At 57.4% G+C, this 20,421-nt stretch overlaps 3 protein-coding genes across 11 annotated transcripts; 2 read left to right on the top strand and 1 right to left on the bottom strand.

The window, feature by feature from the left end:
• Window positions 1–345: 345 nt before the first annotated feature.
• On the top strand, window positions 346–15,293 carry Fermt3 (FERM domain containing kindlin 3). 2 transcript variants are annotated; one of them, XM_047519301.1, is made up of 16 exons: window positions 351–474; window positions 682–758; window positions 934–1,107; window positions 3,832–4,065; window positions 4,234–4,353; window positions 4,439–4,607; window positions 4,746–4,848; window positions 11,868–11,975; window positions 12,092–12,226; window positions 12,305–12,354; window positions 12,427–12,551; window positions 12,748–12,854; window positions 12,962–13,195; window positions 13,521–13,645; window positions 14,527–14,668; window positions 14,784–15,293. In XM_047519301.1, the coding sequence occupies exons 3-16, from the start codon at window positions 948–950 to the stop codon at window positions 14,961–14,963; spliced, it is 1,992 nt and encodes a 663-aa protein (XP_047375257.1). In that variant the 5' UTR covers window positions 351–474; window positions 682–758; window positions 934–947; the 3' UTR covers window positions 14,964–15,293. The 2 variants fall into 2 exon arrangements, with proteins under 2 accessions (XP_047375258.1, XP_047375257.1); XM_047519302.1 differs by lacking the exon at window positions 682–758 and having other exon boundaries at window positions 346–474.
• On the bottom strand, window positions 15,253–17,467 carry Trpt1 (tRNA phosphotransferase 1). 5 transcript variants are annotated; one of them, XM_047519311.1, is made up of 7 exons: window positions 17,067–17,467; window positions 16,809–16,890; window positions 16,143–16,312; window positions 15,988–16,051; window positions 15,676–15,732; window positions 15,460–15,593; window positions 15,253–15,359 (listed from the first exon to the last, which is right to left on the bottom strand). In XM_047519311.1, the coding sequence occupies exons 1-7, from the start codon at window positions 17,139–17,141 to the stop codon at window positions 15,291–15,293; spliced, it is 651 nt and encodes a 216-aa protein (XP_047375267.1). In that variant the 5' UTR covers window positions 17,142–17,467; the 3' UTR covers window positions 15,253–15,290. The 5 variants fall into 5 exon arrangements, with proteins under 5 accessions (XP_047375267.1, XP_047375264.1, XP_047375265.1 ...); XM_047519308.1 differs by having other exon boundaries at window positions 15,877–16,051; window positions 17,067–17,458; XM_047519309.1 differs by having other exon boundaries at window positions 15,483–15,593; window positions 15,877–16,051; window positions 17,067–17,458.
• Nudt22 (nudix hydrolase 22) lies at window positions 17,468–20,233 on the top strand. Of its 4 annotated transcripts, none has more exons than XM_047519304.1 (6): window positions 17,468–17,574; window positions 17,938–18,435; window positions 18,913–19,011; window positions 19,473–19,570; window positions 19,704–19,797; window positions 20,068–20,233. In XM_047519304.1, exons 2-6 carry the CDS (start codon window positions 17,956–17,958, stop codon window positions 20,167–20,169), a joined length of 873 nt encoding a protein of 290 aa, XP_047375260.1. In that variant the 5' UTR covers window positions 17,468–17,574; window positions 17,938–17,955; the 3' UTR covers window positions 20,170–20,233. The 4 variants fall into 4 exon arrangements, with proteins under 4 accessions (XP_047375260.1, XP_047375262.1, XP_047375261.1 ...); XM_047519306.1 differs by lacking the exon at window positions 17,468–17,574 and adding an exon at window positions 17,585–17,591; XM_047519305.1 differs by lacking the exon at window positions 17,468–17,574 and adding an exon at window positions 17,599–17,638.
• The last annotated feature ends 188 nt before the right edge of the window (window positions 20,234–20,421 follow it).

The following is a 20,421-nucleotide window of genomic DNA, read 5'->3' as shown; positions in this document are numbered from 1 at the left end:
AGTTGCCCTTCAGAGATCTTTGCTGACGAGGATCGCTTGGGCTGAGCTGGGTTGGCCTGCCAAGTTTCTAAGTGACCTGGGTCCAATCCTTTCTCCTCCGTGGCGCTCCCCCTGGCAACCCAGGGCTGTGGCTGCAGGGCCTCGCCTCGTGCCAGGCTGGGGAGTAGCGGTGTTTCAAACTGAGGCGGCCAGACCTTGACACCCATCGGGGTCTCTCTCCGGATGAAGGGGACTGACTGGCGCGGGGCGCACAGGCCCTCCTGCTTCCTGTGCGCACTGGGGCCCTCTGCGCTGCCAGTGTGCTTCCTGCACCCAGGGCCAGCCCACCCTGGGGAGGGGCCAGGCCCGCCCTGCCGCCTGCCCTCTGAAGGACGCTCCAGAGCCAGGGAAGGAAGCCCTGGAGGTCTGGGGAGCGCCCTGAGGCCAGCAGTGGCCGGCGCCGCCCACCCGCAGCCCCAGCCTTCTTCAGGCCAGGTAAGCTCCGGACGTCCAGCGCCTTCTCCCTGTCCCCGCTGCCTCCCTGCGGCCCCCTGCGGCCTGCCTCTCCCCATGCGGCAGCCCACGCGGCAGCCCGTGTGTCGCCAACGGGAGTTTGGGTCTGAGCTGTGGGGAGGAGAGCCGTCCTGGGGTGCCCAGCCTGGCATCAAGCAGGATGGTCGTGGGTGTGCCCCTTCTCACCAGACCTCAGTCTTCCCATCTGTGAGGTGGGAGTGGGCTGGACAACACAGTCTCCGAGAGTCCCTTCCGCTCAAGCCTCTGTGAGTTTCTGAAGTTGGCGGGTAATGGTGGGTCCCTGCGTCCTGCTACCCGGGCATGCTGTTCTGTGGGCTTGCTCCTCACCTGTCACCCGCCCAGGGCGCCAGGGGGTTTCTGCTTAAACACGGGCAACCTACCAGGCTGCAGCGCCTGCCCTTGCCTCCCTGGCCCTGGCAGAAGCGGCAGCAGCCATGGCGGGGATGAAGACGGCCACCGGGGACTACATTGACTCCTCCTGGGAGCTGCGGGTGTTTGTGGGCGAGGAGGATCCCGAGGCTGAGTCCGTCACCCTGCGGGTCACGGGAGAGTCGCACGTCGGAGGGGTGCTCCTGAAGATCGTGGAGGAGATCAGTGAGTGCCCCGGGGCCCCCTCCTACCCCACTCAGCACACCGGCGACTGTGACGGTGTCTCTTGTCACTTCCGGGCCGTCCCTGCTGCTCAGCTCCTGATAACCATGTCACAGTGACTCAGGCATCAGCTTAATCGTTTGGTTCCAAAAAAGACGTTTCCCCAACTTCCCGTCTCCCCCATCCTACCTCCCTCTCCCACTCCAGCTGGTTCTGCTGAGTGCCCAGAGTCCCTAAGGAAAAGCTGGCCACTGTCCCCCACTCATCCACTTTTAAGGACAGAAGGCAGGCTTTGCCTGGGCACAGGGTGAGGTCACGTTTAAGGTCTGAGGGAAGGCCGGGGGCTCCTGGGGACCCAGGGGCCTGCCCCCACACTTCCTCCCTGGCGAAGCCCTCGGCAGGCTGGTGACAGGCCCAGCCTGGGTGGGAAGGCCCTGCCCCCACAGGAAGTTACAGCAGCTTGTGGTGTCAGTCTGGAGACCAGGGCACTGACATGGGGGTTCTCCTTGTCCTGCCCTGCAAGGGACGGGGGCTGCCCCTTCCTGGGAGGACAGCAGGACACCCTGATAGCCAGAGCCGGAAGGCAGGCCGACAAGAGTCCAGCCAGGACCCTGGGTCATAGGCCAGCTGGGTTGGGGCAGGGACAGGGAGGCTTCCTCAGACCTGGTCTACCCACGGCCACCGGGGAGGGGTCGAGTGGACATGCGCAGGAGAGGCCCTGGGATGGTCTGGCCACTGGGCCAAGCAGGGAGGGAAGCTTCCAGAGGCAGGGCCCAAGGGTGCACGAAAGCAGAAGTGGGGGACTGAGGTCCCCTGGGAGACGGCGTCAGACCCAGCCTGAGGAAGGCCAGCCAGTGGGAGGGGGGGAGGGCCCCTTTGTGGGCACAGCAGGAGGCCCCAAACAGATAGACCCCAGGCCCTGCTGCTGCAGGGCAGCCCCAGGGCAGGTCCTACAGCTGGTGTCCCAGCACCCGCCCCACTCACAGTCATCACTAGGTGCGTTGCATGTTGGTTGATGGAGGAGGGGCTGCGTCCAGCCCAGGCGGGAGACCTCCCAGTGAGAGGGGCCAGGCATGGTAGATGGAGAGAAGGTAGATTCTGGAGGTGAGGTTGGCATCAACTCATGGTGGCGGCTGAACGTAAAAGGCATGATGCGTGGTCCTCTGGGAGAGTCCTAGCCACACAGCCCCCAGGTTGGCATGGAGGAGCTGCTAAGGAGGGGGCACCTTGGTCCCGAGCAAGCTTAAGCCCACTTCCTCAAGATCTGGGACTATGAATCACTGCATTTATAAACCCAGTGTTGGGCACGTGGCCAGGTAAACCGAGGCGTCTAAAATGAAGAAGCCACTGGATGTGTCCCTCTGCTGGTGGCGTGTGGGTTTCTGGCCTGAAGCTGAGGGTCTGGAGTGGGGCGTCCATGCCATTAGAGCTCCCAGCCATCGAACATGGGAGACCCCAGGAAGAGGGCCTGGCTGAGGAGGGAGGAGGCCTGGCTATTGCAGGGAAGGACGGTGAGGGGGGTCAAGAGGAGGAGCAGGTGGCGTCACAGAGCGAGGACAGAAGGACAGACCAAAGGCTGGAGGGTCGACCAGGTGGACAGAGAAGCTTCTCCGGGTTTGGCAGCACTGGGGGAGGGGAGGGGAAGCAGGCGTGAGTGGGAGGTGGAGACAGGTGGTCAGGAGGAGGACCTGGGCAGCCCAAGAGCAGCTCTGAAACTTGAGGGGACCATGCTTCGTTTTTGTGCTCGTCCCTCAGGGGTCCTTGCTCCTACTGCGAGGACAAAGAAGAGACCTGTACCATCCATTACTGTGTCCCCAATTTCTGGCTGAATGATGAGTGATGTGTTCATTTTCACTTCTGTATGGTCACGTGCCTGCATGAGTATGTCACAGACGCTCTGCACCTACCAGGTAGCCAGCACTGGTTATTGCCCATGAGTCAGGACGACTACAACATCTTACAAACAAAACACCTGAGGCCAGAGAGGTTAAGTGCCTTGCCCAAGGTCACACAGCGAGTAACCAGTAAATGTTTACAGAAAACCTGCTACTCCATGCCAGCAAATCCCAGGCCTGAGGATATGTAGACGTGGTCTCTGCCTCTTGACCTCCTGGAAGTGCAAGCAAGCGGCCATTAGAGAAGCAATTCCACTGGGCGTGGTGGCTCATGCCTATAATCCCGGTAGCTCGGGAGACTGAGGCAGCAGGATTGCGAGTTCAAGGCCAGTTTCGGCAGTTTAGCAAGCAACTGAGTGATACCCTGCCTCAAAATGAAAAGTAAAAAGGGCTGGGATGTGGCTCAGGGGTTAAGCGCCCCTGCATTCAATTCCTGGTTCCAAAACACACACACACACACACAACCAGGCAATTAAGCCAGGAATTACGGAAGTACACACCAGGACCTATCTGTATGGGGGAGCCCAAAGGTCTGGGGGCATGAGGTTGGGCCACTAAGATCGGGGCAACCTGCTTCTGGGATGAGGGACTCCCCTGGGAAGTGATATAATGACTGACCCCAGAAGGACCAGCCGGGGTCAGCTAGCAGAAAGCCATGCAGCTGTCACCTTGTAGATGGACCCCAAGCCAACCCAGCTGGCCCTGCCCCCATCTTGGGTGGGGGCAGTCACCCCAGGCCTTTAGGTCCTGGGTTGTGCACAGTGCTGGGGACAGAAGCAGGAAGACTGGGAAGGACCCTCCCAGACCCCTCTGTGCCCCACGACCCCTGCAGATCGCAAGCAGGACTGGTCAGACCACGCCCTCTGGTGGGAGCAGAAGAAGCGATGGCTGCTGCAGACCCACTGGACCCTGGACAAGTACGGGATCTTGGCTGACGCCCGCCTCTTCTTTGGGCCCCAGCACCGGCCAGTCATCCTGCGGCTGCCCAACCGGCGGGCACTGCGCCTCCGCGCCAGCTTCTCCAAGCCTCTCTTCCAGGCCGTGGCTGCCATCTGCCGCCTCCTCAGTGAGTGGCCCAGCTGGTCCCGTGGGCCCGCCTGCCAAGGCTCCACAAGAGGCAGCCACTTGTCCTTGCTGAGCCGTTCCCACCCTGCCCACAGGCCCCAAAGGGTCCAGGAATGAGGCGGGGGCCCACCGGGCAGGGCCTCTTTGCTGAGGTCCCAGGTCCCCACAGGTATCCGGCACCCCGAGGAGCTGTCTCTGCTGCGGGCTCCTGAGAAGAAGGAGAAGAAGAAGAAGGAGAAGGAGCCGGAGGAGGAGGTGTACGACCTGACCAAGGTCGTCCTGGCTGGGGGTGAGCCGGGGCAGGGGGCCGGCGGGGGCCGGGCGGGCCCGTGGCACCGGTGGCGGGCAGGCCCGGCTGACCCCAGCCGCCCCAGGTGTGGCGCCTGTGCTGTTCCGTGGGATGCCCGCGCACTTCTCCGACAGCGCCCAGACGGAGGCCTGCTACCACATGCTGAGCCGGCCCCAGCCGCCCCCGGACCCGCTCCTGCTGCAGCGCCTGCCCAGGCCGGGCTCCCTGTCCGACAAGACACAGCTCCACGGCAGGTGTGCCCAGCAGCCCCCCAGGGCCCTGGGCCTGGCCTACCCCCCAACTTGCCTCTCCCCAGGCCTCTGCTCCCCAAGCTTTCCCCAAGCCCCCAGCCCCTGCCCTGCGGCAGCCCTGACCCCGCCTCTGCATGCCAGGTGGCTGGACTCCTCGCGGTGCCTCATGCAGCAGGGCGTCAAGGCCGGGGACACGCTCTGGCTGCGCTTTAAGTACTACAGCTTCTTCGACCTGGATCCCAAGGTGGGCTGGGGTCAGGAAGGAGTGGGGGCCAGTCTGTGAGATGGGGGGCATGGGGTCAGGGTTCTGGGCTCTGGGATGTTAGTGACTTGAGGGGTCCGTCCATCTGCCCATTGGTCCGTCAGTTCCACAGATACAGGGCTGGACCTTGGGCTATGCCGTGGCGGCTGGGCACAAGTTGGTCTCAGTGCCAGCTTCTCGGGGAGCCACTGGGAGCTCACAACCCAAGGCCAGTGCAGACTGCTGGTCTCCAGCGGGAGAGGCCCTGGCCTCTGGAGTCGGGATGTTTTTCCGTCCCCCAAGAGTGCCTCCCTCCCTGCCCCCTGTGCCCATCAGCAATCCATGTGGCGTGCGTCTGTCTCAGCAGTGACCCAGGACCCCGCAGGCTATTGTTTTGACCTGCGACCCACTTCTCTGTCCCTCTTCCTGGCAAAATTCCTCAGCCTAGTTATCTACAGGAGACCTGCTTCTGGAATCCGGCCTGCTGCTTCAGGTTCTCGGTCCCCTCAATTCCCTCATGTTCCTTAGCCAAACCCGTCCTGGCGTCTTCTGTCCCAGTCACACACTGGAAGTGCACCCGCCCTGCAGAAGCCATGTCCTCCACCCCATCTCTCCTCCCATTTCTACTCGGTACTTGTGATGTGGATACGACCGACCGCCCTCTCCCTGGAACTCTCTTCCTCTCACAGCCTCCTCGGTCCGCCATTGGGGTGTCTGCCTCTCCCAGGGCTATGCTCAGTTTCTTGGTTCCTCCTTTCCACAGTCTCTTGTTGGCGAGCCCCAGTCTCCTTCCCAGGCCTCCTCTCTTCTCTCTCTCGGCAAACTCTGGTCTCATGGATTAAATATCCTCCGGTGCCCTTTCCTTCTTCCAGTTTGTAGTTTCCAGCCCAGATTTGTCTCCCTAAGCTCCAGCACCAGGAACCCCCAGCTCAGTCTGCTCCAGTCCCCCTAAAACTTTCATATAGGGCTGGGGAGATAGCTCAGTTGGTAGAGTGCTTGCCTTGCAAGCACAAAGCCCTGGGTTCGATCCCCAGCACCGCAAAAAAAAAAAAAAAAAAAAAACTTTCATATATTTATCGCAAAAGCCCCTCACTTGAAACCACCCTAGACTCCTGCCCTTTTTTCCCTCCAGATCCCTCAGCGTGTCCTTTGACCCTCCCTAGAACAAAACTCTCCAGCTGTCCACTCTTCCTGTCTCCATCCCTCGTGCTCCAAGCCACAGGCCTGGCTCCTGTGGTAGGCGACACCTGTGAGACCTCTCCTCCAGTGGCCTCCCCAACCTTGGAATCAACATTCAGGAATGTGCCTTAGGTCCTGTTGCTCCTGCTTGAAGGATTCCTGTAGCTGCTGGGCCCCGCCTGCCCTGACTCCAGGCACCTCTAGGTCCCAGCCACTCCCTCCCTCGTTGGCCTCTGCTCCTCCCCTATCCTAACACCCCTTGCCCTGGGGATTTCCTGTATTGTTTTTCCCCTTTTCCCAACTTCTTTTCTTTTCCTCGATACTAGGGATTGAACCCAGGGGTGCTTTACCACTGAGCTACATCCCCAGTCCTTTTTATTTTTTGTTTTAAGGCAGGGTCTCTGAGTTTCTGAGGCTGGCCTCAAACTTGAGATCCTCCTGCCTCAGTCTCTCAAGTCACAGGGTTTACAGGTGTGTACCACTGCATCTGGATTCTTTATTGTTTTTTAAATTTTAATTAATTTTTAAATTCATACACCTTTGTGGGGTACGTTATGGTGATTCAATACATCTATACAATGCGTAATAATCAAATCAGGGTAATAAGCATTTCTACCTCTTTAACCATTAGTCATTTTTATTTGTTACAACTTCACACCCTCCTTACTAGTCATTTTGAAATATATCATAGATTGTTTTTTTAACCAACAGTTTCCCTACTGTGCTAAAGAAGAATCAGAAGTGCCAGGCACAGTGGCCCACACCTGTAACCCCAGTGGCTCAGGAGGCTGAGGCAGAAGGCTCACAAGTTTAAGGCCAGCCTCAGCATCTAGCAAGGTCCTAAGCAACTTAGTGAGACCCTGTCTCAAAATAAATATAAAAAGGGCTGGGGGGCTGGGGAGATAGCTCAATTGGTAAAGGGCTTGCCTTACAAGCACAGGGCCCTGGGTTTGATCCCCAGCACCGCAAAAAAAAAAAAAAAAAAAAAAAAGGGGGGGGGCTGGGGATGTGGCTCAATCGTTAAGCACCCCTTGGTTCAATCCCTTGTATGAAAAGAAAAGAAAAGAAAAACAGAATCAGAAGTAATTCCCTCTACTCTGTGTTCTCGTGCTCCTACATTCTTTTGGATGGAATACTTTTTTATGATTCCTTTGTAATCTTCTTTATATTAGTTTATTTGCTTTACTTTTATTTTTAGTGGTTGCTTTAGGGATCAGAGTTCACCTGTAGTATTACCATTAGGGAGTAGTATATGACTTTACCTGTGGTTTAAAAACCTTTCAAAAGATGATCCAAGCCAGGTGGCGCTTACCTGTAATCCCAGTGGCTCGGGAAGCTGAGGCAGGAGGACTGCAAATTAGAGACTAACCTCAGCAATTTAGCAAGGCCCTTAGACTCAGACTTACTCTTAATCCCTTAGTCCCTTAGACCCTTCGATTCAGGTCCTTAGACTTAGTGAGATCCTGTTTCAAAATAAAAATATGAAAGGGGCTGTGAATGTGGCTCAGTGGTTAAGTGATCCTGGGTTCAGTCCCTGGTACCAAAAAAATTAAAAACAAAAAGACAATCCAGCTAGGTTCGGTGGCGCACATCTATGACCCCAGGGACTTGGAAGCTGAGGCAGGAGGATTGCAAGTTTCAGGACAGCCTCAGCAATTTAGCAAGGACCTGTCTCAAAATAAAAAAACAAAGGGGCTGGGATGTGGCTCAGTGGAAAAGCACCCCTGGGTTCAATCCCCAATATCAAACACAAAACCTCCCTCTCTCCCTTCCTTCTTTTTCTTTCTTTGGCAGTCCTTTGAATGTTTTCCTCCTTGTGGGAGGTCTGGGGAGGATAGCTCAGTGGTGAGCACAGCCTAGCGGACGTGACAGCCTGGGGTGGACCCAGCACAGCAAACACAAAACGTTTTTGGGGTGAGGTGGAGATGCTTGGACACCAGTTCCTGCCAAGGCTGTGCTTGGCCTTGCTAGGCAGCACACCCTCTGTCTGGAGCAGATCTACTGGCACCCAGGGGACTTCCACCTGGCGCTTGGTTGGACGCCCATGGTTCCGTGGCTGCTCTGCTCAGGCGGTCAGTGTGTGCCCTGGTCCCGCTCATGTGGGCTCAGGCAACAGTGAGTTCCACCATCCTCCCGCTGACCTCCCTGGCCTGAGGAAGTGTCCTTGTCCCCCGACCTGTACCCAGCCGCACTAAAGAGAAGCCTTTCCTGGTCTCGGGGCATTCTCTCCGCGAGCTCTCTCCCCGCAAGCCTCGGCATTCCGGCTGCCTGGACTCCAGCTGTCCACTATGTCCCTGCCTGCTGGAGACCGTGCTGGGCTCAGCGTGGGTCCCTCTTCCACAAGCTGCTGCTGGGCTGCTGCTGGGGACTCCAGGTGTGAGCTGAAGTACTGTCAGGTCACCTGGTCTGTTTCTCTCCCTCAAGGACGGCTGTCCTGGGCAGCGTGCTGTCCAAGGGCTAAAAACCATTTGGTCCTCGTTGTTCTTGGTTTCTACCTTAAAATTTATTTTTAGTCAAAGTTATATATGATGGCTTAAAGAGTTAAGTAGACTAGCAAGTTTGTAATAACAACAAAAAAAGCAATTTCTTGTCCTATTTATCCTAGATTTCTTGTCCCTGGGGACTTTAGTTTTTTTTTTTAGTTTTTTTTTTTGGGGGGGGGGTACCAGGAATTGAACTCAGGGACACTTGACCACTGAGCCACATTCCCAGCCCTATTTTGTATTTTATTGAGAGACAGGGTCTCGCTGAGTTGCTTAGCACCTCGCTTTTGCTGGAGCTGGCTTTGAACTCGAGATCCTCCAGCCTCAGCCTACCGAGCTGCTGGGATTATAGGCATGTGCCACCATGCCAAGCCCTAGGGACTTACTTTAGATTTTAACTCTGTAACCTTTTATTCTAGTGTTCACTTCTTTTGGGGGGTTTTGTTTGTTTGTTGTTGGGTTTTGGTGGGTTTTTCTTTTTTTTGGTATCAGTGATTGAAGCCAGGGGCACTTGACCACTGAGCCACATCCCCAGCCCATTTTGTTTTTTATTTTGAGACAGGGTCTCACCAAGTTGTTTAGGGCCTTGGATAATAAGTTGCTGAGGCTGACTTTGAATTCCTGCTCCTCCTGCCTCGACCTCCCAAGCCTCTGGGATTTCAGGCGTGCACCCTGAGCCTGGCTCCTAGTATTCACTTCTTTATGACCACCTCTTTTTATTTATTTATTAATTTTGAGGCAGGGTCTCAGTAAGTTTTCCAGGCTGACCTTGAACTTGCTATTCTGCTTCAGCCTCCCAAGTAGCTGAATCTACAGGCGTGTGTGACCGGGCCCAGCTTCCTATGTCTTCATTTTGTAAATCCACACCTGATCTATTGACTTTTTACAAAAAGCGAAGGCTCAGCTGTCTTCCGCCAGCTCCTGATGCTACGTGGTGCGTGCTTCCTCATATCTTTCAGATCCACTGGTGTTTGTAGTCTGTGCTCAAAGCAACAGGAGCCCGCTGCTGTAGCAGCACATGTAAGCAGTGTTCTTAGTGAAGCCCTGGAATAGCTGTGCTTGTATTTCCTTTCACAAATTTTTTGGAGTTCATAGTTGTGCTGTCTCTAACCTGTGTGTGTGTGTGTGTGTGTGTGCGTGTGTGTACGCGCGTGCGCACGCACGCACATTCTTTAAGGGCTGCTAGGTACTGACTGAGCCCAGGGCTTTGTGCAGGCTAAGTACATGCTGTACTACTGAATGACACTCACTGTCTAAATTGCTAACCCTCAGGGCTTTGCACATACTGGTGCTCTACCACTGAGCTACCTTCCCAGTCTTCTAATTTTTTGTTTTGAGACAGGTTGCTGAGGCTGGCTTTAGACTATCAATCCTCCTGCCCCAGCCTCCTAAATTGCTGGGACTATGAGTGTGTGCCACCATGCATGGCTTTTATTTGGTTTTTAATACAGCGTCTCACTATGTTGCCCAGGCTGGTATTAGACTCCTGGGCTCAAGTGATCCTCCTGCTTCCTAAGTGCTGGTACTACAGGTGGGTGCAGCAAACCCTAATCTTTCATATTTAGATCTGCACTCTATCTGGAATAATTGATATTTAGATATGGTGTCCAAATTCTTTTTTTTTTTTTTTTTACACGAGCATCCCTTGGCCCAGTGCCACTAAATGACAAGAGTGTTGTCTCCTCAGTGAGCTGTGGGACCTGGCCTTAAGTTAGGTGAACGTGTATGTGTGAGTCTAACTTTTATCAGTTCCATTGGTCAATTTGTCTCTCTTTACCAGTGCCACTCAGTCTTAATTACTGTAACTTTATATTCCTTAAAAATTAACATCCTGGTCTTGTTTTATGAATGTGCATGGTATTTTATCTCCATAAGGATTTTCAAAAGTATTTAAGATCTCTTCTACTCCCTGCCTGCTCTTTACTTCTTCCCAGCTCTGTCCCGCTGCACGCACCCTGGTCTCCTTGGTGTCTGTTTTCAGGCCAGTAGATTTTTCTTCAACGCGGGCAACATTAGCCGGCATGGTGGCTCACACCTGTCATCCCAGTAACTCGGGAGGCTGAGGCAGGAGGATTTCAAGTTCAAGGTCAGCCTCAGCAATTTAGTGAGGCCCTAAGCAACTTAGTGAGACCCTATCTCCAAATAAAAAATAAAAAGGACTGGGGATGTGGCTCAGTCATTAAGTGCCTGGGAGTTCAATCCCCAAATCCCCGGTACCAAAACAAAACAAAGCAAAACAAACAAACAAACAAAAAAAGTGGGCAATTCTTGCCTGTCCATTTCTATTAAGAAGTGAGGCCCTAAGAAGCCAGTTGGAAACCCTGCATCTGTGCGTTATCTGGTGGCATTTTGGTGGCCTTCTGTGGTGATGGAGCAGGGCTGCTGCTCCATTTCCTCTTTCGGTTGGGGATCTAAAGCTCATCGCCCGTCTTGGGTCGCGAGTGGGAGAGGACAGGGGTGGCTCACCCCCCTGGAGGTCAACTTCCTCTCAATTCTTCTGTTTTGGCATAGGGACCCCCTTCAGCTGTGCTCAGGGTGCCAAATGCAGGGTTTGCTTTGGCTTGGAACCTCCAGGGAGGCAGTCTCAGCCCTGCGGGGCTGCGTGCTGTCCCTTGGCTGCAGGTGCTGTGTGGGACCCGCTCCCTGGAGATCCTCACTCCAGACCCTCCTGGCCTTTCACCCGGAGGATCCAGTGGGAGCCTGTCGGGGGCTCTGCTCTGTGACACGATGTCTTTGGCCAGTCTGGGCCTTCCTGCTGATTCCTAGCTCTCTAGTGGCCTTATTGGAGGCAGGAGAGGAGAAGGGGCACAAGGCCCCGGGGGGTCTCCCTGGCCCCTTGCAGATGTCAGTCGACATCTGCCACCACTCCTGTCCCTCTGTCCTTCGTCCCTTTGGGTTTGCCTTCCTCAGGCATCAGTTTTGTCCCTTAGTTGTAACAGTACCTTTATCTTATTTCTTTGTGTGTGTGTGTGCTGAGGAGCGAACCGGTGCCTTGCACGTGCCCACCAGCCCAGCCCGGCCCTAGGGCTCCTCTGTGGGTACCTGGGACCCATTGGCCACTTAGCCCCCCATTCCCTCTCAACGGTGTCCTCGTCCTTCACTCTTCAGTGGCCACGGTCACCCTCATCAGGTCGCCTCCCTGGGGAAGCCTTTCCCAGTGTTTCTCAGGTTCCCTTCCCGCTCATCACCATGGAACTCGGTGGACTCCGCCCTCCCTGCCTCCGTGGTGTTCTGGCACAGGTGGAGGACTAGGGCACTACCTGGGCAGCACGGCCTGGCAGGCTGGCAGGGAGGGGCTGGGGTCGGCACAGCACAAGGCCGGGGCGTCTGGCGGCCCAGCCTCTCCCCCTCCCACTCCAGGCAGACCCAGTGCGGCTGGCCCAGCTGTACGAGCAGGCTCGCTGGGACCTGCTGCTGGAGGAGATCGACTGCACCGAGGAGGAGATGATGGTGTTCGCCGCCCTGCAGGTGCCTCAGGGCGGGCCGGGTGTGGGCCGGTCCCCAGGCGGGAGAGCCCTCCAGAGTGGGGGCACTGCTGGGTGGCGGGGCTGCTGGGCTCAGCTCCCCCTTGCGTGTGCCCCCAGTACCACATCAACAAGCTGTCCCAGAGTGGGGAGGTGGGCGAAATGGCCAGTGCAGACCAGGGGCTGGATGACCTGGATGCAGCCCTGAGCAACCTGGAGGTGAAGCTGGAGGGGTCCGCGCCCACCGACGTGCTGGTACGGAGGGGCTGGCTCTGGGCCTGGGCATGGAAAGGGGTTGGGGGCCGGGTCCCCTCTGACTCCTGTCCTCCCTAGGACAGCCTCACCACCATCCCAGAACTCAAGGACCATCTCCGAATCTTCCGGTAGGTTTGGAGCCATCCTGAGAGGGAGGCTGGAGGGAGGGGGCCCCTCACAAACCTCTCGCCCACCCTCAGGCCACGGAAGCTGACCTTGAAGGGCTACCGCCAGCACTGGGTGGTGTTCAAGGAGACCACGCTGTCCTACTACAAGAGCCAGGATGAGGCGCCCGGGGATCCCATTCAGCAGCTCAACCTCAAGGGTGAGGGAGCCAGGGCAGGGGCGGGAGGGCCACCTGCAGGCCGTGCACATGCCTGCCACGCCCCAGCCTGTCTCCTCCTGGAGACCTGGAAGGTGCCCTTGGCCCCGGGGTGGCTGCGCAGGGCAGCTTCTCCACGCGGGACCTCGCAGGCAGGCCTTCCCCTCCAGGACGCCCAGCACCCCTCTTCTCCCTGCAGGCTGTGAGGTGGTCCCTGACGTCAACGTCTCAGGTCAGAAGTTCTGCATTAAACTCCTAGTGCCCTCCCCTGAGGGCATGAGCGAGATCTACCTCCGGTGCCAGGACGTGAGTGAGCTGGGCAGGGGGCTGGGCTGGCGCTGAAGTGGCATTCAGGACAGGCAGGGGTGCCAGAGCCTGACTGGTCCCTTACGTCCTCTGTCCTCCCGCTCCAGGAGCAGCAGTACGCCCGCTGGATGGCCGGCTGCCGACTGGCCTCCAAGGGCCGCACCATGGCGGACAGCAGCTACGCCAGCGAGGTGCAGGCCATCCTGGCCTTCCTCAGCCTGCAGCGGGCAGGCGGCGGGGGCGCAGGCAGCCACCCCCAGGGCCCCGACGCCTCCACCGAGGGCCTCAACCCCTACGGCCTTGTGGCTCCCCGCTTCCAGCGGAAGTTCAAGGCCAAGCAGGTGCCGGGGATGGGGTGGGATGTGTCCACCTGATGGCCCTGACCTCCACGAAGCCCTCCTGGAGAAGGTCACAGGCACCTCGCTCCTCTCCCGCTGCCTCCCCGAGACCCTTTTGGGAAGGGCCATAGTCCAGTTGCCAACATCCCCCTTCAGGCTTGTTTGGCCCACGTTTGCTGAGTGGTGAGAGCTTGCACTTCGGTGGCCCCACGGTAGACACCATCCCTTCTCAGGCTCAGCATTCTGTCTCCCTGACAGGCAGGCAGGGGTCTCTGGGACTTTGGGGAAGGGAAACACTTCCTAGTCCCTCACCAGTATGATCCCACAGCTCACGCCGAGGATCCTGGAGGCCCACCAGAACGTGGCCCAGCTCTCACTGACGGAGGCCCTGCTGCGCTTCATCCAGGCCTGGCAGTCCCTGCCCGACTTCGGCATCTCCTACGTGATGGTCAGGTAGGATCTGTCATCTCTGCCCCGCCTGCTGCCTGCTGCTGTGGGCCACAGCCCAAGGGGGTCCCGGTCACCTTCCCCTGCTGTCTGTGGGCATTGTGGCCCCTCCCCCATTCTGTACCCCCATGGCAAATACAAGGCAGAGCTTGGGCCAAGAAAGCAGTGTCCTCAGCATCTGTCCCAGCTCTGCCACAGCCCCTTCCCCCTCTGGGCCTTGGTCAGCTGTCCTGTAGGCAGGGCCGGCATCGGGTGCATCCCAGGGACTTGCCCCCATGATTCTTCATTTCCCAAATGAGCAAAGACACAAGCGAGATGATGGGTGATGGTGGCGATGACAGCAACAAAAATATGATTTAAGTTGGGCATGGTAATGCACGCCTGTAATCCCAGTGGCTTGGGAGGCTGAGGCAGGAAGACTGGGGGTTCAAAGCCAGCCTCAGCAACTTAGCCAGGCTGTAAGCAACCTAGTGAGACCCTTTCTCAAAATAAAAAATAAAAAGGGCTGGGGATGTGGCTCAGTGGTTAAGTGCCCCTGGTACCAAAAAAAAATATATATATATATCTATATATATCTATATATCTATATATCTATATCTATCTATATGTGTGTGTATATATATGTATGTATTTATGTATGTATGTATATGATTTAAAGGCATGGGCTACTTGCCTGGTGCTGCTAAATGCTATTGCCGTGGTTCTACCCCCATTTTCCAGGTGAGGAACTGGAGGCACTGAGCCAAATGACTCCCTCAGGGTGGCCCAGCTGGCGAGGCAGGGCTGAGCTGTAAACGCAGCTGTCTTCTGCCAGCTTGCTGCCTGGGCAGGCCCTGGGGCTGTGCAGGGTGGAGACCCTGCTCACACCCTCTCCTCCTGGGGGTCAGGTTCAAGGGCAGCAGGAAAGATGAGATCCTGGGCATTGCCAACAACCGCCTGATCCGAATCGACCTGGCCGTGGGCGATGTGGTCAAGACCTGGCGCTTCAGCAACATGCGCCAGTGGAATGTCAACTGGGACATCCGGCAGGTAGCTCAGAGGGAGGGTAGGGCTGGGGACAAGCACTGCGCCAGACCCGATGGGGCAGGGAGGGGCTGTTCTCTTATCCCACCTACCCACTGACCCCCTTTCCCCCACCCTGCAGGTGGCCATCGAGTTTGACGAGCACATCAATGTGGCCTTCAGCTGTGTGTCTGCCAGCTGCCGCATCGTGCATGAGTACATCGGGGGCTACATTTTCCTGTCGACGCGTGAGCGGGCCCGCGGGGAGGAGCTGGATGAAGACCTCTTCCTGCAGCTCACGGGGGGCCATGAGGCCTTCTGAGGGCAGCCTGACTGCCGCTCCCCTCTCACTTCCTGCCATAGCCACTCGCAAGCCCACGCCCACTGGGACTCATTGTCCCCCACCCTCTCCGGCACGCGCCAAGCTGGGCATGTTCACCTGCTGTCACTGGCAGACCAGAGCCGGGCTGGGCCAGCACCCAGGCACGGGATGGTGGGCCTGACCCATAATACCTCCCCTGTCCCAGAGGCCCAAGCCACCTTGAGCAATCAGTCCCTGAGCACATGAGGAAGACCAGGAATCCTGGTTTCAAACTAGAGTTTCTTGATACTTTTTTTGAATTTTTAAAATAAATATTTTATTGTTGGGTCATCCTCCTTCTTCTGGGGCTGTGCTTGGGGGCACTCTCTGTATCAGCAGCCAAGGACAGAGGCTTTCCTGCAACAGAGACAAGATGTTTAAAGAAGGGGCAGAGCTCAGTCAGCCTGGGTTGGGGCTGGGAAGGGGCACGGGCGAGGGGCACAGGCTTCAAGCACACCGGGAGTGGGAGGCAGTTCTCACGGGTAGGGATGAGCTGCAGGGCCTCCTTGAAGTACTTGGGAGGCAGGAAGCCATCATTATTCCCTGGAGTCAGGATCACCCCATTAGCAGAGCGGAAGAAGGAGATTCCATCTAGTGGCAGAACTAGAGATGTGACCCACGTCCCACCCCTCAAAAATCGGCCGACGGTAGTCCCTGCCGTGTCTACACTCACCTGCCAGGGCCAGGGGTCCATTGATGAACACGGCCACTTCACAATTTGGGCGCATGCCTGTAGGGACAACAGGCTGGGACAACAGACCCCTACAGACTGGGATCCTATGATGAGGGGTGGGAGGGGAGCTGCTCCACACAAGGGAGATGCAGTCTCAGACCAGGGAAGCTGTGGGTCTGGTAGGTGGAGGGGAGCACTGACCACTGATGATGCCAGGGTCCCCAGGCAGTCCTGAAGCCAAGTGGATGTGTGTCCTTCCCTGGCGGGACAGGCCTTTGAGCAGGATGGATGGCCAGTGCTTCCAGAATGTACCATGTACTAGTACCAGGGGCAGAGCTTGTGGCGTCTCCAGAGGCATCAGCTCCAACTCGGGTACCTGGGGTGAGTGGTTGAATGGGCAGCAGTGAGACCCTTTTTTATGGACAGGGGTCCCATCTGGCTCTCCCATCTGTCCCCTTGGCACCCACCTGTAGGGAGTGGCCCTGATTGGCTCGGATGAGGGGGCCAGTGCTGGGACCTCCCGGCCGCAGGGTGAACCGCTGCTTCCCGTTGGTGTCCACCACGCGCTGCACATCTTCAGTGGAGAAGCTGCGGAACTGGGGCAGCTGCAGGAGGGTGTCCAGGGGTACAAAGCCGTCTGAGGGCAGAGGGGTGCTCAGGAGCGGACCTTGCTCTGGCCAGGGCCACAGTTAACAGGAGGAGCCACAGGAAGCTAGATCAAAGGCTGTGCCTAGAGGTCACATGACTTCTAGAAAGTCCTTCCTTTTCTGGGTGTTTCCTTTACTTAGATGGGAAGAGGATCTGCCTCCCTGGGTCACACAGTTTAGTACCTGGTTCACAGCAGACTCAATAAATACCATTTGCCACAATACCTTACAATGCCCACCCCTGGGATAGGTGTTTACTGAGCTACTTGGCTGCAAGAGATGAAATCAGGCTTGGCCCAGACAAGGGCTCCTTTCCCAGTGGAGAGGTTATGGGAGTCCCTCTGGTCTCTGCACATAAGAAGGATGTGCCCCCAGCACCTTCCTCTGGGGCAGTGGCTGGTGCCATGGCAGAGCACGCACAGACAGGCTAACACTGCTCCCTGGGCTTCAGCCACTCCTCCCCTAGTCTCCAAGACCCTCACTTACCAGCCCCCATGGGAAGACCCAGCTTCAGAGCCCCGTGGCGCAAGGCATAGGACAGAGCCTTGGACAGCTGCACATCTGGGTCCTGGAAGAGCCCAGTGCTGGTCTGGGTCTCAGTAGTGACCCTGCCCTGCAGCCCACCCTGAACTCTGAGTGGCAGAGGAACACCAGAGGGAGGAGGTCCCCCCCACCACGGCCCACCGGGGTTTAGAGGTCCCTCCCTGGCCTCCCACCTGGGGGTGAGGGCGCAGAGGGGCGCACCTGCTCCCGAGGTCTGTGAGCCCTTCTACCCGTGGGCCTTGCTGCTTCCTGTCTCCTTCCGCCAGAGGAGTTCATGGTCAGAACTGTGGGGGGCAGTGACGTGTGGAGACCGCTTTAAGGACTCTCCCATGTGTCCACTCTGCCCAGAATGTCACGAAGGCTCAGGGCGGGAGAGCGGCGAGGCGCCTCCCACCCTCCCACACGGGGAGCTAAGGCCGGGCGGGCGAGACCTGCCCACGCTCACACTGCAGCCCCCGGGCCCGAGCCCCTCGCTCCAGGCCCGCCGCTGCGCGGGCAAGGCGGCCGGGGAGGCGGGGCGGGCGCGGCGATGGACTCCGCGGAAGGTCGCGCGGACAGGCGCCTCAGACGCGCTCACAACCAGCGGACCGGCAGGCGGGGCAGGGGCGGACCCCCACGACCGGGGACCCGCCAATGAGAAGCCGTGGAAGAAAGGGGCGGGCACTTCCGCTTCGGGCAAAGGGGCGGAGCTTGCGGGCCCAGCCGGCTGGTAAGTTCCGAGCGCCGGTGAAGCTGGGGGTTCCGGACCTGGGAGGGGTCCTCGCGCGTCAAGGGTTGGAAGCAGGCTCGCTGGGCTTGGAGAACTTCAGCATTTGGGGGAACAAGAACCTTTGGGTGATAGGGATGTCCAAGAGTCCTCGGGGTTTCTGGCAGCAGGAGCTCTGGGCACCCAAAGGAGCTCAGGACTCTCGCTGGGAGGATAGGACACGAACTACCCAAGGAATGGTCAGGGCGGTTCAGCAGGGTTGGTGATAGCCTTGGGAGATCTGTGTCACAGGAGGCCAGATGCTTGGACCAGGGTGGCTGTGTCACCCTCCCCCAGGGTGACAGGTCTACCTGTGTCCTCCCCCAGAGCTGCCCTGTCCAGGCCATGGACCCTGAGGTGTCCCTGCTGCTTCAGTGTCCTCCTGGGGGCCTGCCCCAAGAGCATGTAGTGGTGGAGCTGAGCCCAGCCCATGACCGACGCCCACTACCAGGAGGGGACAAGACTATCACTGCCATCTGGGAGGCCCGGCTACAGGCCCAACCCTGGCTCTTCAATGCCCCTAAGTTCCGCCTGCATTCGGCTACACTGGCGCCTACTGACTCTCCTGGTCCACAGCTGCTCCTTCGCCTGGGCCTTACTTCCTACCAAGATTTTCTGGGCACCAATTGGGCCAGCTCAGCCTCCTGGCTGCAACAGCAGGGAGCCATGCATTGGGGTGACAAGCAAGCATATCTGGCAGACCCACTGGGGGTGGGTGCTGCACTAATCACAACTGATGACTTCCTTGTCTTCCTGCGGCGCTCCTGGCAGGTGGCCGAGGCCCCTGGGATGGTGGATGTGCCTGGTGGGCACCCTGAGCCTCAGGTGAGGTGCCAGGCTGGGTACAAAGGCAAAAAGTCCCAGACAGCTCAGGAAAGCTGTAACTCTAAGCCTTCCCATCTGTTTTCTTCAAGGGAAAATTGGTTCAGTGTTTAACTGAGTCGCCCCTGTTGCAGCACCCTTCCAGAGGGCTCCCCGAGGAGTAGGCACAGGCAGACTGAGTGCAACCCATCTCTGTTGCCCACTACTAGGAGGGGACAGCCCCCTCGAGGACCCAACCTGCTACTGACCTGTGGGAAGCCAGGATACATGGGGGGAGGGGAGTGGGCAGAAGATGCCTTAACTAACCCAACCCTCTGTGTGACCTAGTTGGACTTCTGGTTGTCCATCTGGAAAAAGAAGGACCCGGGTTGGGGGATCACTATGCCTTACACTGTTTCTACCCAGGCCCCTGGGGCCAGCAAGCGGGAAGACAGGGTGGGAAGAGGATGAAGAGCAGAGGCTGAGCCTGACCTCTCACAGGCCCTGTGTCCTGGCAATAGCCCCCAGCACAAGGACCTCCCTGGGGAACTGGTGGTACGTGAGCTTTTCTCCAGTGTCCTGCAGGAGATCTGTGATGAGGTGAGTGAGCGGTGCCCTGACAGCATGGTGACATGAAGGGAGTGGGTAGAACCTGCTAGAATTCCATAGGTCTGTGTTGGTGGGAAGATCGCAGGCATCCAGTTGGCACTGAGGGAGCTGGGCATACTCCAAATGGAATTCTAGCCCTTTGTTCCCTAGGCCTCAGGTTCTTCCTCATTCCATTGGAAACAATATTTGTTGATTCAAAAAGAAGTAAATGGGAGTCTCCCTTACTAAATTCACTTCCCTTGAGTGAAGAGATTTCCCTGGGTAATCTGTTCAACCTCTTTGATTCTGGTTTTCCCATCTGTAAAATGAATAGCCCAAGATCTAGGATTCTGTGATACGGGGCACTTGCTCTACAAACCATAAACAATTGTTCAAGGGTAATAGGCTCTTCCCTAAGGAGAGGGGCAAGGATATGGGCAGTGGGCATTGATAGGTGGGACCCCCTGCCCCAGGTGAATCTGCCGCTGCTCACCCTGAGCCAACCCCTGCTGTTGGGCATCGCCCGAAACGAGACCAGCGCCGGCCGTGCCAGTGCCGAGTTCTATGTCCAGTGAGTGGGCTCTGGGCAGAGGATCTTGGATCCTGGGGATGATGGGTGGTAAGCAATGGGGCTGTGGCAGTTGGGGTTCCTCAGGGATATGGGTCTGGGCTACTCCCCAAGCCACCCTCATGTCCTTGCCCAGGTGCAGCCTGACTTCTGAGGAGGTGAGGAACTACTACCTGAGTGGGGGACCTGAAGCCCACGAGTCTACAGGAATCATCTTTGTGGAGACACAGGTGCGGGGCGACTTCCTGCATGGTCCTTGGACTGTAGGGTTAGAGCCTGCAAAAAGACCTGGTGATGCATGTCTGGTGGGATGGGGAATGGCTGGGTGGTACAGGAGACTCCCAGGTTTACTCCCGAGTCACAAAAAGATTTTCCCACCAGCGATGTTCAGTCCTCCTAATATGTCTCCCATAGACAGCACAGTGCAGAGAGGGCCCTGAGGCTCAGCCCCAGCAGGAGACAAGGGCTGGATGTGTGGGTCTCACTGTCTTCCCCCACAGAGAGTGCAGAGGTTGCAGGAGACGGAGATGTGGGCTGAACTCTGCCCCTCGGCCAAAGGCGCCATCCTTCTCTACAACCGAGTCCAGGGAAGCCCCACCTGAGTCATTGTAGGGGCCCAGCCCTATCATCACAGCTCTGAAGACAATAAAGAACTTTATTCTTGGATTCCACTGGCATTTGCTGTTTCCATGACAGAGGGTTCATTGGGAGAGCCCTGGGTGGGTGATCCAGAACAGGTCACAGAAAAAGAAAAAACACAAAACACACATCAGCTCGGCCTCAGTTTTCTCCCCCTGCAATTTGGGGATGAGAGACGCGCCTCCCATGCAGGCTCTAGCGGAAGTTTCAGTACA

Source organism: Sciurus carolinensis, chromosome 11 (assembly GCF_902686445.1).
Source record: "Sciurus carolinensis chromosome 11, mSciCar1.2, whole genome shotgun sequence".
In the NCBI taxonomy this organism is placed as follows: Eukaryota; Metazoa; Chordata; class Mammalia; order Rodentia; family Sciuridae; genus Sciurus; species Sciurus carolinensis.
The sequence above is the reverse complement of the archived record's forward strand: the minus strand, read 5'-3'. Positions and strand labels throughout refer to the sequence as shown.